The sequence below is a fragment of the Narcine bancroftii genome, chromosome 14, assembly GCF_036971445.1.
Source record: "Narcine bancroftii isolate sNarBan1 chromosome 14, sNarBan1.hap1, whole genome shotgun sequence".
NCBI classification, from domain to species: domain Eukaryota; kingdom Metazoa; phylum Chordata; class Chondrichthyes; order Torpediniformes; family Narcinidae; genus Narcine; species Narcine bancroftii.
This window is the reverse complement of record NC_091482.1, coordinates 44,609,680-44,626,282: the sequence shown is the minus strand read 5'-3', so window position 1 is coordinate 44,626,282 and position 16,603 is coordinate 44,609,680. Positions and strand designations below refer to the sequence as shown.

The 16,603-nt window shown below is 42.9% G+C and overlaps 1 protein-coding gene across 4 annotated transcripts in view; it reads right to left on the bottom strand.

The window, feature by feature from the left end:
- Nucleotides 1–5,551: 5,551 nt before the first annotated feature.
- Nucleotides 5,552–16,603, bottom strand: part of tex9 (testis expressed 9) — a 63,405-nt gene continuing 52,353 nt past the window's right edge. For all 4 annotated transcript variants that reach the window (XM_069912046.1, XM_069912047.1, XM_069912048.1 and 1 more), the window contains 3 exons: nucleotides 15,443–15,577; nucleotides 6,037–6,171; nucleotides 5,552–5,753 (listed from right to left, as the gene is read on the bottom strand). In XM_069912046.1, the coding sequence (XP_069768147.1) occupies nucleotides 5,679–5,753; nucleotides 6,037–6,171; nucleotides 15,443–15,577 (345 nt within the window). In that variant the 3' untranslated portion in view covers nucleotides 5,552–5,678. The remainder of the gene's footprint in view (nucleotides 5,754–6,036; nucleotides 6,172–15,442; nucleotides 15,578–16,603) is intronic.

Genomic DNA, 16,603 nt, shown 5'->3' with positions numbered 1-16,603 from the left:
TTTAACAGTGGAATATTATTGATGAATTTTGTTACTGAAGTCGAGTGTGGCAGTTTGAGATCCAAGGATGTTAATTTTTTAATGAACAATACAGTATTAATTAACATGCAGTAGTTTGTCACTGGGTAACTGGGAGTTTACTTCATCTGAATCCCCATGCAGACTGGATCAGTGGAGATTCAGTCATGGGAGATCATGCATGAGGCAGCTTCATTGTTGTGAATGATCAAAATCTTCTCCCATATTTTCGGTTTCAGGAATTGGTGTATCTGGTTCCACCTGTTCTAAAAGAGTTGAAGTCGCTGGAAGACAGTGGCTTGTATATGCTCTTCATGCAAATCACACGAGTGCTTTTCATCTGAGAGAACCAGAGACCTATTCAGTGCAGCAGGAAGTGGTAGTTATGGCATTTTGCAGATATCAAGTTCAAGATGATGATCTAACTTAACATTTATTTCTTATCAAATATCCTAAACATACCAGAACAACAGTGCAATTTGAGATGTTGCAGCAGATCTTTCCACACAGTTCCAGGAATTCAGATTTGAGTTTGCCCTTGGCTATTGTGTGGAGCACACATGTCAAACTCAGGCCCGCGGCCCAAATTTGGCCCATGATATAATTATATTTGGCTCGCAAAATCATATCAAATATGTATTAGAGCTGGCCCGCTGGCCGCCGCGCCAGAATAGTGCATGCACAGCTACTACAAATCCCAGAATGCTTTGCAAATGTGTTGGCGCCGGCCCGTCAGCCCGCTAATCGCCCCCACCTCCTCTCTTTCCTTTCATTAGCATCTGCGACCTGTCGCCCAACTCACACGTAATAAACCCCTTACGGAAAATGGCCAAACGAAAGACAGAAAACGGCCTTTCAAGGCAGGTGGGAGGAAAACTATATGTTCATCATTTTCAAAGACAAACCTGTTTGTCTTGTGTGTGGAGCCAGCGTGTCTGTAGTTAAAGAATATAACATACGACGACACTATGAAACAAAACACCAGGACAGGTATAAGGACCTGAACGAGAAGCAAAAGCTCCAGAAGGTGGAGATGAAAAGAAGTCTGGTTTTACAGCAAACTTTATTTTATATTTTATTTCTCATTTGTTATTGCTTCTTCTGGAAAGAGTTTAACCAAAACTATTATTAAACATTTATTTTAATAAGAAAAAGTTTAACATTACATATGTTGAAAGAAGAAAAAACATGCAGATGTTGTTGAAAATTTTCAATAAATATTTAGTTTGGCCCACGACTTAGTCCAAGTTTTTAATTTTGGCCCTCTGCGAATTTGAGTTTGACACCCCTGGTGTGGAGCTTGCATCTTCCTTGTGTGACCACATAAGCTTCGGAGTGCTCCTGTTGACTCCCACATCTCAAAGATTGAATTGAATGGTTTTATTGTCATATGTAACAAAATACAGTGGGAAGCTTTATGTGCTGTCCAAATAAACACACAGCAGGAGGTGCAATGACAAATAAATCAGACAACAGTGTAATGAATAGTGTAACCAGTCAAACAGTGCTGGGTATAAAATAGTTATCAAAGGTAGTACAAGGGCATGCTTTCCCAGTGTGAGACCTATTTAGGAATCTGATAACAACAGGAAATAAACTGTTTTTGAATCTGGAGGTTAATATTTTTAAGCATTTTCAAGAAGAGAGGATGACTGGGCTGGGATGAGACCTTTTAAGTTGGCAGCTCCTCCAAGACACAGGGAAGTTTAGATGGAGTCGATGGAGGGGAGGTTGGTTTTGGTGATGACCTGTGTTGTGCAAGCAAGTGTGCTATTGTCAATGAGCTCATTGTATACCTTAGTGAAAGGAGGGGGTTGGGAGTGAAGGAACTGATGTGAGAAAGAAAATTGTGTATGTGGGGTAATGAAATTGATGCAAATACTGAGGTAGCTTGGATTCAATAGATTCCTGTGGAGGAAATTGGGATAAATGATGGTAATTAATTAAAAAAGTGGATCAAAAAAGTCTGTGGATCTTCCAATCTGTGCTCACATGCCTTGTTTATCTTCTGATCCATCTAAAATATGCCCATTCCTATAGGTTGGAAATCCCACAAAATTCACCCATTGCTGTGGGTTAGAAACTCCACAATCTTTCAGGAAAATAATCTCATTTCCACGGTTCTAATTAGCTGACCCCTTTACTTTGAGATTGTGACCTCTAATTTTAAACTCTTCAGCCAAACTGAAAAATATTACTGAATGAGTACTGAGTTTTATTTTAGCCCAATTGAAGATCATTTTTAGCCAGGAGTAAATTACATGGGTGAACATTTCCACAAGAAATCCTGTTTCCTTGTGTCTCGTTTGAAGCTCATCACTGTGAGAACTATCAATGAAAGGAGTTTTTGATTGGGACTGTATTTTTTATATTCACATTGTGAACCCTATCAACCAAGATATGTACAAACATTTCTCATTTAAATTTACACAGTGGCATTTTCTCCCTCTTTCCCTCCCTCCCCTCTTCCCACCTCCCTCCAAAACCCATAAATATTCAACATATACAATACAATAAAACCATAAAACAATATCTTCACACAAAGGAAAATAAACAAGAAAAATACGTCATCTATTTGTTACACACTGAATCTAGTTGTATTGTCTTCTTATCATTTTAGGGGATGCAGGTCCGAGGCAAGACCTCTCTGTTATGTTCCATGTATGGTTCTCAAATTTGTTCAAACAATGTGACTTTATTTTTTAAATTATGTTTTTTTCCAATGGGAATACATTTATTAATTTCCATGTACCATTGCTGTATTCTCAGGCTCTCTTCCATTTTCCAAGTTGACATTATACATTGTTTTGCTACTGCTAAGGCTATCATAATGAATCTTTTTTGCGCTTCATCCAATTTGCGGCCTAATTCTTTACTTCTTATGTTACTTAAAAGAAATATCTCTGGTTTTTTTGGTATGTAATTTTTTGTAATTTTATTTAATATCTGATTTAGTTCTTCCCAAAACGTATTCACTTTATTACATGCCCAAATTGCATGTACTGTTGTTCCCATTTCATTCTTATAGCGAAAACATCTATCTGATAATGTTGAATCCTATTCTTTTAATTTTTGAGAAGTGATTATATACCCTGTGTAACCAATTATACTGTATCATGCTTGTGTTTATTGTATTCTTCATAGTTCCAGAACATAACTTTTCCCATACTTCATTTTTTTCATCTTTATGTTTAAACTCTTTTCCCACTTTTGTTTAGGTTTATAGCTTATTTCATCATTTTCCTTATCTTGCAGCTTAATGTACATGTTCGTTATAAATCTTTTAATTATCATTATGTCTGTAATCACATATTCAAAGCTGCTTCCTTCAAGTAATCTCAATCTTTTTCCCAATTTATCCTTTAAATAAGCTTTCAGTTGATGATATGCAAACATTGCACCATGAGTTGTTCCATATTTGTACTTCAACTGTTTAAATGTTAATAAATTATTTCCCAAAAAACAATTTTCTATTCTTTTGATTCCTTTTCTCTCCCATTCTCTAAAGGTTATCTATTGTAAAAAGGATTAGTGGATTTTATATCAATAATAATTTTGGATATTTATGGGTTTTTGAAGGGGGAAAAAAGGGAGAAAATGCCACTGTGTAAATTTAATGAGAAACTTTTGTAGCTTGTTCTGTTTTATGTTGCCAGGCTTATATTTTATGTGTTTTTTCTCCCATTTCGTAATACTTTTGTTTTCATTATGTTCTTCTCCATCTTATATGTTTGTAATGTTCCATATTTTATTTTTTTGTCCGCCAATTCTCTCTTTTGTTATATCATCCCTTTTTTACTAGTTCCTTTTTCTGTACTTACTATCTCCCTTTCCAACTGCTCTACTTCCCGATTGTAATCCTTTTTCATCTTAGTTACATAACTTATTATCTGTCTTCTAATGAAGGCTTTCATTGCATCCCATAATATAAATTTGTCTTTCACTGATTTTGTGTTTATTTCAAAATATGTTTTAATTTGGCATTCAATAAACTTAGGGGAGGCGGCGGCCCTGGCCTCGGATGAGTGAGGCAGGCGGCGGCCCCAGTCCGGGCACAGGGAAAGCAGCGGCGGCCCTGGCCCCGGTCCGGGCAGAGGGTAGGCGGCGGCGGCCCCGATCCAGGCAAGAGCGAAGGGGAGGTGGCGGCCCCGGCCTCGGATGAGTGAGGCAGGCGGAGGCCCCGGTCCGGGCAAAAAGAAGGAGGCGGCGGCCCCAGTCCGGGCACAGGGAAAGCAGCTGCGACCCTGGCCCCGGTCCGGGCAGAGGGTAGGCGGCGGCGGCCCCGATCCGGGCAAGAGCGAAGAGGAAGCGGCAGCCCCGGCCTCGGTCGAGTGAGGCAGGCGGAGACCCCGGTCCGGGCAGAAAGTAGGGGGCGGCGGCCCCAGTCCGGGCACAGGGAAAGCAGCGCAGCCTCGGCCCCGGTCCGGGCAGTATGGTCCTACCGAGGAGGGGAGGCAGGCCCCTCCAGCCCGGGTAAGAAACCTGCATAGGAGAAGGCCACTCCGATATAAAACCTACGACCCAAGGACCTCGCTGCCACGTCCCAGCTTGCTTGGCCACGGCACACGAACCATGGGTGTAAAGGGTGGAGCCAGTACTGCGCGCACTGCACTCCACCTAAAAGCTCCTTTGCGCAGGCCCGAGGACAGGTCCACATCCTTCCCCCTCAAACTGGCCCGCTCTTCCAGCAGCTCTGCACCTCATGTATGGCCTTCTACCCTCCTTGGCCGCTGGCTCCGAGCAGCCAATGCTGCCCCTTTTTTGGGCAACCTCCTGGGCCACCCATTTGTCTCTGACTTCCACCTTATCAACACGCTGGTCGAGAGCCTCCTGTATGGCGCATGTTGAACCCTACACTCAGCCTGGAAAAATAGTCTGGCACCGGCCCTGGGGGATGAGTGGGGCTGACGAACAGACGGCCAGGATCAGGCGACTGGGGCTAGGTGCGAGACATTTGCTTAAAGGGACTGAAATCAAAACGGTTTCGAAATCTGGAAGATTCTGAACAACAGCAAGTGTCCAGTCCCAATGATTCCGGATAAAAGTGGAATACAGAATAGAGGAAACCATATACAGTGATATTGGCCATACTAATAATCTTTGGTTGCTGGAAAAAAAAATGGAATATAGTTAATCTCACCAGATGACTGTCAACATAATTTCCAACCCATCATAACAACTATTTGCTGTGTTTGGTTATAAAGATATAATTAGGGCCTTGGTGCTGGATTGAAGAGTTTAATCTTAGAGTGGAATTCATTACTTTGTAGTTGTCCTTTTTGATAATGGGACTGAAACATTTAAATACATATGGCATGGAAAAGTATGAAATCTGGAATGCTCCAAGGAAAATCAATTAAATTGTCAGAAAAACTCAGTCAACAAGTACTTCCTGTTGCCAATTTGGAACCCCTCATGGAATCAGATATATCTAATGACGATAACCCACATAAGAGATGGGATTTAAGAAAGGAGAATGTGCATAAATTTAAAACTATCAACCACTCCAAATTTAAGAGAAAAAGGATAAATGAAAAGTTAAAAATGTCTTTATTTCTTAAAAATAATTATACAAAATGAAACTTTGTACAGATTGTGAAAGCTTCACGATTACATTCTAACAGGTTTTACATTATTGTTTCTGTTGTCTTTTCCACCCATCAGTTTCCCCAATCCAATGCTTTAATAAATTCTTCTTCAGTGAAGGACAGCATCTTAGCAGCTTCCATATGCATCTTTAAACAAACATGTTTGTGACATATTAGTGTGATCATAAATTACCATTCACTCACCATATTATTAATACTTTTTAGTCAGGTTTCAAACTGCCACTTCTCTTGTTTTAAGGCTATAAGTCATCAAGTCTGCTTTGTCTTTCAAATCATGGCTGACATATTTTTCCTCTCCATCCCATTCTCCTGCTTTCCCCCAATAACCTTTGACACCTTTACTAATTAACAACCTCTGTTTTAAATACCCCCCAACGACTTGGCCTCTACTCTTTTCATACCTTCTTACCTTTTGCCTTTTTAGGATGTCTATCAACTTCATCTGTTTCTTGAAGCCAGTTATAAGCTCAGCTTTCTGCGTTTCCAACTTCTTGTTTTCAGTCTTCAGCTGTTCAATTGTTAGCTTTTCTTTATTAGTTATGTCCTATTAATAAGAAATTAACATTGGTTTTGACCAGCACCTTTGCAGTTAAAATAATTGTGAGACATGGAGTGGTTTCAGCAGGCCACAGACCTGAATGCAGTGGATAAACCGTGTTCCTGGGGAGTTCCATGAGAACTGGTATTGAACAGCATTAGCAGTCTTTGGTTAACTACCATCTGATTGGTAAAATGACCAAGTTATCAGACTGCATCAGAATAAATCAACATAAAATGAGAACATTGTAAAGTCCATGAACTTTAAAATAGGATTTATTTTCTAGACTGTAGCTTGAAGGAAACATAAAACATGTTCAGCTCATGTGTGTTGAACAACATGTTCTATGCATGCTTAATTGAGTCCACTGACAACTTTGTAGTATATTTGTCAACACTGCTGGGCCCGGACATCGCCTCAAATCAAAGCACACTTGCTCACTCTCAACAGGAATAGTTGATGGGTGAGGAAAATTTCTGCACCTATTTATCCAAATCAGATTGTTTTCAAGAATAAGTTTGGGGGCGGCACGGATATTAAGTGATCTGGATTTGAACCTGGCCCTGTCTGTGAGTTTGTACATTCTTCCCGTGTCTGCGTGGGTTTCCTCTGGATACTCCAGTTTATTCCCACCATTCAAGATGTATGGCTTTTGGACAGGAATGGCCTATTACCATGCTGTATGTCTACATTTTTTTAAAATTAAAAATTTTAATTAAAAAAAAACTAAAAATTTCCTCTCAAACTCACAAATGGCAGGTTTGTTATGTATGTTTTCTCTGTTCAGTAAAAGACTTTGCTACAGAGGTACAAGGACTGCCTAAAGAAATCTCTTGGTGCCTGCCACATTGACCACCGCCAGTGGGCTGATATCGCCTCAAACCGTGCATCTTGGCGCCTCACAGTTCGGCGGGCAGCAACCTCCTTTGAAGAAGACTGCAGAGCCCACCTCACTGACAAAAGGCAAAGGAGGAAAAATCCAACACCCAACCCCAACCAACCAATTTTCCCCTGCAACCGCTGCAACCGTGTCTGCCTGTCCGCATCGGACTTGTCAGCCACAAACAAGTCTGCAGCTGACGTGGACATTACCCCTCCATAAATCTTCGTCCGCGAAGCCAAGCCAAAGAAAGAAAAGACTTTGGTGCCAGACTAGATTTTCTGTATTATTGAATATTACTCCTATTAATGCACAAACATACTTTTTGTTAAATGTTACACATAAGGAAAATAAATTTTCCAGGCCAAGGGAGCCTGAGAAATTGAATTAAAAGGGAGCAAAAACAAATAAAAACACAGCAAAACAATGCAGAAAAAGTGAACCCAGTGAGTTTAAAGGGAGTGTAAGAAACAGAATCAGATGGACCATATGCCAAACCATTGAGACCTGTCCACAACATAGTCATGGATTATCAGTTTTACTGTCAATTGAAGGATGTTAAAACTCAGAAATCTTGGAATTGTTTACAATTCTTTACCTGGACTGCAAAAGAAAGGCAGTGAAGACATCAACGCTTAATCTTTTTGAAAATCGTATGTGCCACAATCTCTGAACAATCTTTTTGGTATTTCCTTTTAAGGTGAGGGGAAGGAGCGTTAAAGGGAATTTGAAAGATTTTTTTTAGAACACAGTGCTTGGTATCTGGAACTCTCTGCTAGAGGAAGTGATGAAATCTTATACAGTCACTACATTTAAAAGGCGGGAACTTGAATAGGCAAGGCAGAGAAGGAAATGAACCTAATGAGAGCAAATAGGATTAATGTAGATGGGCAAAAAGATGACATGGATGTGGACCAAAGGGACTGCCTCTGTGATGTACACTGTGATGTTATAAGACGTAAAAATGGTCACAAGATTAGGCGTAGTTAAATGGAAAAAAAATTATGAAAATATGGATGCTGAATATTATGTACAAGACATTTTTTGAATAACTGACCAAAGAATGTTGTATCTGTTCATCCAAATTATATATTTTTAGTAGTCAAATTAGGATTACATTTTCAAACTAATTACTGTATATATATTTTTTATTTCTTTAGCTGAATAAGGACACTGTGGATCTCGGGATCTAATGAATGCATCACCCACTGTAGCTCGTGTTTTTTTTATTCATAATTTTAATTCAAACAATTGTGAGACACTCGGAAATCAAAAGACAAAAACTGCTGTTTCGAGACCAAAGGACTCAAAATCCAGCAGCAACAGAAATTCACCAAGACAAATGGTTTTATTTTCTTAATACATTAATAATGGCCTCTCCTACATTACTACATCCGCCGCCTGAGGTCCGAGGTCCTGTTGCTGCCGCCACCGGAGGCCCGAGGTCCTGTTGCTGCCGCCACCGGAGGCCACGCAAACCCCGGTAGCCCGCAGAGCCCAACCGTTGGCAGCCGAGCCCCAGGCCGGGAGCCATCAATGAGAACAAGCACAATACTATGTCTACATATCACGACCAGTCTCTTTCCACTCTAGCCTAAACACTAACTGTGAACTCTATTGCCGAGTTCTCTCCAGTCTTAAAAAATTTTCTACTCGAACTTTTCTTTCTGATCCTCAACCAATGCTGCATCCCCTTTACTCGGCCATGGCAGGAGTAAATGCACGCAGGCCAATTCCAGGACGCACCACTCCATAACTGTGGACAGCGGTCGTAGATCTCCAGATATGGTTTGACCTAAAAGGGGAGGCAGGCCTCTTCAGCCCGGTTAAGCAACCTGCATAGGAGAAGGTCACTCGGATATAAAACCTACGACCCAAGGACCTCGCTGCCATGTCCCAGCTTGCTTGGCCACGGCACACGAACCATGGTTGTAAAGGGTGTGGCCAGTACTGCGCGCACTGCACTCCATCTAAAAGCTCCTTTGCGCAGGCCCGAGGACAGGTCCACATCCTTCCCCCTCAAAAGATGCACACAAACTCAAGCTAGCATGTTGGAACATCAGAACCATGCTAGGCAAGGCCGACAGCCACCGACCTGAACGTCGGTCTGCCCTCATTGCACATGAACTCGTCAGACTCGACATCGACTGAGCCGCTCTCAGCGAAGTCCGCCTTGCAGATGTAGGCAGCCTCCAAGAACACAGCAAGGGCTTCACACTCTACTGGTCTGGCAAGCCTCAGGCTGAACGATGCCTATCTGGTGTTGGCTTCATGGTCAAGAACTCCATTGCCTCCAAACTCGAAAACCTATCATGTCCATGTGACTCCCCCTTCAAAACAAGCGACGTATCACTCTCATCAGTGTCTATGCTCCAACCCTTCAGGCGGAACCAGCAGAAAAGGACAAGTTCTACACTGATCTGCGCAACCTCATCCAATGCACCCCTACAGCCGACAAGATTGTCATCCTTGGCGACATCAACGCTCACATCGGCAAAGACTCAGAAACCTGGCCAGGAATCCTTGGCAAGCATGGTGTCGGCAAGTGCAATGACAACCGGCGCCTCCTGTTGGAACTCTACACAGAACAGTGGCTTGTCATTACTAACACCCTTTTCCAGCAGAGAGACAGCCTGAAGACTACCTGGATGCATCCCCGATCCAAACACTGGCACCTCCTGGACTACGTTCTAGTGCGAGGAAGAGACAAACGAGATGTGCTCCACATCAGGGTCATGCCCAGTGCGGAATGCCACAATGACCACCGGCTTGTTCGCTGCAAGCTCAACCTTCACTTCAAGCCAAAGTTCAAGAACAGTGGAGCCCCCAGAAAGAGGTTCAATGTTGGAAACTTGCAGTCAGACGTAGTGAGAGGAAACTTTCAGGCAAACCTCCAAGCAAAGCTTGAGGATGCAAACTGCCTCACGGACACGTCTCCTGAAACCCTCTGGGATCAGCTGAAAACGGCCATACTGCAATCCACTGAAGAGGTACTGGGCTTCCAGGAAAAACAAGGACTGGTTTGACGAAAACAACCAGGAAATCCAAGAGCTGCTGGCAAAGAAGCGATCTGCCCACCAGTCTCACCTTGCAAAGCCTTCCTGGTGAGAGAAAAAACGAGCCTTCCGTCTCGCATGTAGCCACCTTCAGCGCAAACTCCGGGAGATCCAAAATGAGTGGTGGACTAGCCTCGCCAAACGAACCCAGCTTAGCGGCGACATTGGTGACTTCAGGGGTTTTTATGAGACACTAAAGGCTGTGTACGGCCCCTCACCCCAAGTCCAAAGCCCGCTGCGCAGCTCAGACGGCGAAGTCCTCCTCAGCGACAAGATCTCCATCCTCAACCGATGGTCAGAACACTTCCAATCTCTTTTCAGTGCCAACCGCTCAGTCCAAGAATCCACCCTGGTCCAGCTCCCTCAACAACCTTGAGGCTAGAGCTGGATAAGGTCCTTACCCGGGAAGAGACATATAAGGCACTTGAACAACTGAAAAGTGGCAAAGCAGCAAGTATGGATGGAATCCCCCATGAGGTCTGGAAGGCTGGCGGCAAAGCTCTGCATACCAAAGTGCATGAGTTTTTCATGCTCTGCTGGGACCAAGGAAAGCTGCCTCAGGACCTTCGTGATGCCATCATCATCACCCTGTACAAAAACAAAGGCGAGAAATCAGACTGCTCAAACTACAGGGGAATCACGCTGCTCTCCATTGCAGGCAAAATCTTCGCTAGGATTCTCCTTAATAGACTAATATCCAGTGTCGCCGAAAATGTCCTCCCAGAATCACAGTGTGCCTTTCGCGCAAACAGAGGAACTACTGACATGGTCTTTGCCCTCAGACAGCTCCAATAAAAGTGCAGAGAACAAAACAAAGGACTCTACATCACCTTTGTTGACCTCACCAAAGCTTTTGACACCGTGAGCAGGAAAGGCCTTTGGCAAATACTAGAGCGCCTCGGATGACCCCCCAAATTCCTCAACATGGTTATCCAACTGCATGAAAACCAACAAGGTCGGGTCAGATACAGCAATGAGCTCTCTGAACCCTTCTCCATTAACAATGGCGTGAAGCAAGGCTGTGTCCTCACACCAACCCTCCTTACTATCTTCTTCAGCATGATGCTGAAACAAGCCATGAAAGACCTCAATAATGAAGACGCTGTTTACATCCGGTACCGCATGGATGGCAGTCTCTTCAATCTGAGGCGCCTGCAAGCTCACACCAAGACACAAGAGCAACTTGTCCGTGAACTACTCTTTGCAGACGAGGCCGCTTTAGTTGCCCATTCAGAGCCAGCTCTCCAGCGCATGATGTCCTGTTTTGCGGAAACTGCCAAAATGTTTGTCCTGGAAGTCAGCCTGAAGAAAACTGAGGTCCTCCATCAGCCAGCTCCCCACCATGACCACCAGCCCCCCCACATCTCCATCGGGCATACTGAACTCAAAACGGTCAACCAGTTTACCTACCTCGGCTGCACCATTTCAACTGATGCAAGGATCGACAAAGAGATAGACAACAGACTCGCCAAGGCAAATAGCACCTTTGGAAGGCTATACAAAAGAGTCTGGAAAAACAACCACCTGAAGAAACACACAAAGATCAGCGTGTACAGAGCCATTGTCATACCCACGCTCCTGTTCGGCTCCGAATCATGGGTCCTCTACCGGCATCACCTACGGCTCCTAGAACGCTTCCATCAGCGCTGTCTCAGCTCCATCCTCAACTTTCATTGGAATGACTTCATCACCAACATCGAAGTACTCGAGCTGGCAGAGTCCGCAAGCATCGAATCCATGCTGCTGAAGACCCAACTGCGCTGGGTGGGTCACGTCTCCAGAATGGAGGACCATCGCCTTCCCAAGATCGTGTTCTATGGCGAGCTCTTCACTGGCCACCGAGACAGAGGTGCACCAAAGAAGAGGTACAAGGACTGCTTAAAGAAATCTCTTGGTGCCTGCCACATTGACCACCGCCAGTGGGCTGATATCGCCTCCAACCGTGCATCTTGGCACCTCACAGTTCGGTGGGCAGCAACCTCCTTTGAAGAAGACCGCAGAGCCCACCTCACTGACAAAAGACAAAGGAGGAAAAACCCAACACCCAACCCCAACCAACCAATTTTCCCTTGCAACCGCTGCAACCGTGCCTGCCTGTCCCGCATCGGACTTGTCAGTCACCAACGAGCCTGCAGCAGACGTGGACATACCCCTCTATAAATCTTCGTCCGCGAAGCCAAGCCAAAGAAAGAACATAATAATAAGAACAATATTTATTTTATTACTATTAACCTAATTTAACCCCTTCTAATTCTAAGCACACGTGTATGTAATGTTTATATGTTCAGGGAAGTTCTTTTCACTGTCCAATCATTCACTTTTCACTTCTCCAAGATCACTGATGTTAGGCAATTGTCCATACAGTGCACAGAATTAAACATATTATCTTCACCAGGATCTAGTGTTTTAACTTAAGTTATTATCGCTCAGAAAGATCTTTGTGGATTTCAGAGAGATATTATTTGTTCATTGGACACACACAAACTGATCTCCTTCAATCAGCCACTGAAGTGTCTTGCTAAAGAAACTTTCCCCCCTTGGGTTTTCCCAAAAGATAACCTCTTCTTCCAGGTTACCACAAAGAGTTCTTCTTTTTCCCCTATTTCAGGAGAAACACATTAACCAGCCACATGCTCTGCAATTGACTACAGAGATTTATAATAGGCTGAACTCGGAACTCAAAACCCCTCTTGAAATGGGGTCTTGCAGCAAGTCTACAAAATTGCAGTCTTCAACACCTGCTGCTGCCTCTCTCTCTCTCTCTCTCTCTCTCTCTCTCTCTCTCTCTCTCTCCCTCCCAAAGAATGAATGTTTTCTCTGTTTTCAAAACCACGTGACTCCTCTTAGAATAGCAACTTTCAATCAGCAATTTAAACTTCTGGCACCAGTCTTAATAGGAAAAGATTTTCCGTTCTTGAGCCTGGGTCCTGTACAAACATGCTGATCCATTGACACCTACTTGTAAAACTCTCCCATTGTCTCAGCAAAGATTAGCATGGACAGAAGATTGGCTAACTGGCAGGAGGCAGAGAATGGGGGTTTCTGGTTGGCAACCAGTGACCAGTGTTCCATTGGGCTCAGGGCTGGGATTGCTTATTTTCATGTTATATGATGAAATTTTCAGATTTCAGATTTACTGTCAGAACATACTTGACATCACACACAATCCTGAGATTCCTTTCTCCTGAAGGTGTGGCAGATTTACCACTAATTGGTTGAGCGAAAAAAAACTGTATGCAGCGTAAACATGTAAACAAACAAAGAACTCTAAACAGGTAATGAATAGAAACAAACTGTGAAATACAGAGAATAAAAACGAAAATCAATAAAGTGCACGTAAAAGTCCATAAATGATTGAGTTTGCCATTGAGGAGTCTGATGGTGGAGGGGTAGCACCTGTTCCTGAACCTGGTGGAGCGAGCTTTGTAGCATTCCTTTTTCCTGATGGCAGCAGCGAGATGGATGTGCTGGGTGGTGTGGATCTGCTCCTCTCTGATGGCAGCGTTCCCTCGAGATGGACTCAATCCTTGGGAGGGCTTTTGCCTGTCATGTCCTGGGATGTGTCCACTACTTTTTGGAGGGCTTTATGCTCAGGGGTATTGGTGATTCAGCTGGTCAGCACACTTTCCACCACACATAACCATATAACAATTTACAGTTCAAAAACAGGCCATATCGGCCCTTCTAGTCCACACCAATTTACGTGAAACTCCACTAGTTTCATCTACCCACTCCTATGCCCATAAACATAACCATATAACACTTTACAGTATGGAAACAGGCCATATCGGCCCTTCTAGTCTGCACCAATTTACGTGAAACTCCACTAGTTTCATCTATCTACTCCTATGCCCATAAACATAACCATATAACAATTTACAGTATGGAAACAGACCATATCGGCCCTTCTAGACCACACCAATTTAAGTGGAACTCCACTAGTTTCAACTACCCACATCTGTTGAAATTTGCCAAGGTTTCTGATGCCATAGCAAACCTCTGCAAATTCCTGAGGAAATAGAGGCGTTCATATGCTTTCTTCATGATGCCATTAGTGTGGATCCTTCAAGATAGTGCCTTGCAAGAACCTAAATGTGCTCACCCTCTCCACCTCTGATCCCCCAATGATCACTGGATTGTTAACCTCTGGCTTTCCTTTCCTGAAGTCAACAATCAGATCCTTAGCTTTGGTGACATCGAGTGCAAAGTTGTTGTTGGTGCACCATTCAGTGAAGTTTTCAATCTCCATCCTGTATGTGGACTCATCCCCTTCCTTTATATAACCCACTATCAGCAAATTTGTAGATGGTGTTATTTTGTACTGAGCTACACAGTCTTAGGTGTAAATTGAGTAGAGCAGGGGGCTAAGAACACAGCCCTGTGGTGCTCTGGTACTGATGGAGATTGTGGAGGAGATGTTCTTACCAATCTTCGCTAATTGAAATCTTGAGGTGGGGTGTTAACTCCCAGGTTGAGGAGATGATGGTGTTAAATTGCCAAACTGTAGTCGATGAAGAGCATCTGATATAAGCATCTTTGCTGTCCAGGTGTTTCAGGACTTTGTGTACAGCCAGTGAGATGGCATCTGCCGTAGAACTGTTACTTCAACAGGCAAACTGGAATGGATCCATGTCACTGCTCAAACAGGAGCTGATATACTTTATCATCAGCCTTTCAAATATCTTCATCACTGTTGATCTAAGTGTTACTGCTCATGGTCAGTTTATGGACGATACAAAGATAAGAGGGGCAGGTCATATGAAGAATGGTTTTCAATGAATGGCAGAACAAAGCTCAAGGTGCCAAATAGCCAAATTTCTGTGTTTATTTTTTTTGCTATCACATCAGCCTCAACCATAGACAGCACAGTTGGTGTAGCGGTTAGATTTGAATCCCACGCTGTCTTTAAGGAGTTTGAACGTTCTCCCCATGTCTGCATGGGTTTTCCCTGGGGGCTCCAGTTTCCTCCCACCATTCAAAACGTACTGGGATGTAGGTTAATTAGGCATAAATTGGGTGGCACGGACTCGTGCGCCAAAATGGCCTGTTACTATGCTGTATGTCTAAATCTAAAAAAAATTAAAATTAAATTTAAATCTCTTCAGAACCCACTGAACTAGAGCAGAAACAAATCATCCTCAACTCTGAGGGACCACCTAAGAAGTTTAAAAGTCCATCCAAAAAATGCATCGATCCCTTGCTCCTAATCAGGCAGATGCAGGGAGCTTGGGTTGAAAATCAGAATTCATTGTTATAGATTTTTTTCTCTAGCCTGCACTACTTTTTAGCATGGCTGCGTGAGGGATTGGTAACATTTTCTGTATACATTTCTGCATCTTACCTTATTACTCTGCTTCAGTTTATTAACCTCAGCCTTGTATTTTTCAATCTCTTCTAATGCCCTGTTCAGACGAACCTCTGTGGCATTGTGGTTTGTGGCAAATTGCTTCTGGGCTCTTTTCTGGCTGTCCAATTCCTTGGATGACAATTACATACAGAAGGACAATCAATGAAGGTAACCCATGGTAAATTTCTTATCATGTCCCAAACCAGCAATTTTTTCAGGTGAATTTCACCAACATTTTTAACACCGGTTTTTGAAATTTCAAACACTTGCAATGAACCAGATTCAGCTTTTAATGATGCTGTTTTATAAAATTTCTTTACATGCTGCATATATATAAACCTGTATGAATTATACAATCTTTACATTTAAATCAAAATATAACATTTGTGAAAACCTAATTTAATATCTCAAATTCAGATTCTTTATTGGTACTTTAGTTTGAATGTTGATTTAAAAATTGCATGAAAGGGATTGTTAGGAGCCCTGTTAGGGGCACTACAATTGCCTTTCAACTTCAAAATGTCACCAGTGGTGGGTACACATACTTGCAAGGCACATTTGATCGGATTTAATCTTGGTGAGAACTCAAGTGCCTTTACAAGTTTTAAAAAAGTTTTGCAGATCACGATGTCTAGAGGCATAGAGAGAGATGTCCAGCAAACTATTAATGAATGGTAGGATCTCTTCCTCCCAGAGGACTAGTATATACAGATCATCCAAACTGATTCAGTAGACATTTGTGACTGTTTGTCAAATCCACAAATATCTTACCAGTTGCCTCAAGCTGTAAAAGTCTTAAAGGAATGTGCAACTTGTGGGGGATATGAAAGCTTCTGGAGGGAGTGCTACTTCACTAATGCTTTACCCAAAAAAAGTTCCCAGATGTTTGTATTCCTATCAATCTTCCAGTAAAGTGAGTAACACAAACCCCACTGCCAAAGTGTGAATGTCGAGAGAGTATTTGGCCAGTGTAAAGAGGAAGGATTAAGGGGCAGAAGGAGGTGGGTGGAACACAGAGGGTGGGGTAGAAATGCAAGACTGATGCAGGTGAGAATGGTGGCCGACAAGCAGAAGAAAAAGAGAGAGAAAAAGAAGCAGGTGTGCTTGCACAGTGTGCAAGAGTTGTGATGTTGATAAGACCATAACTGGAACATT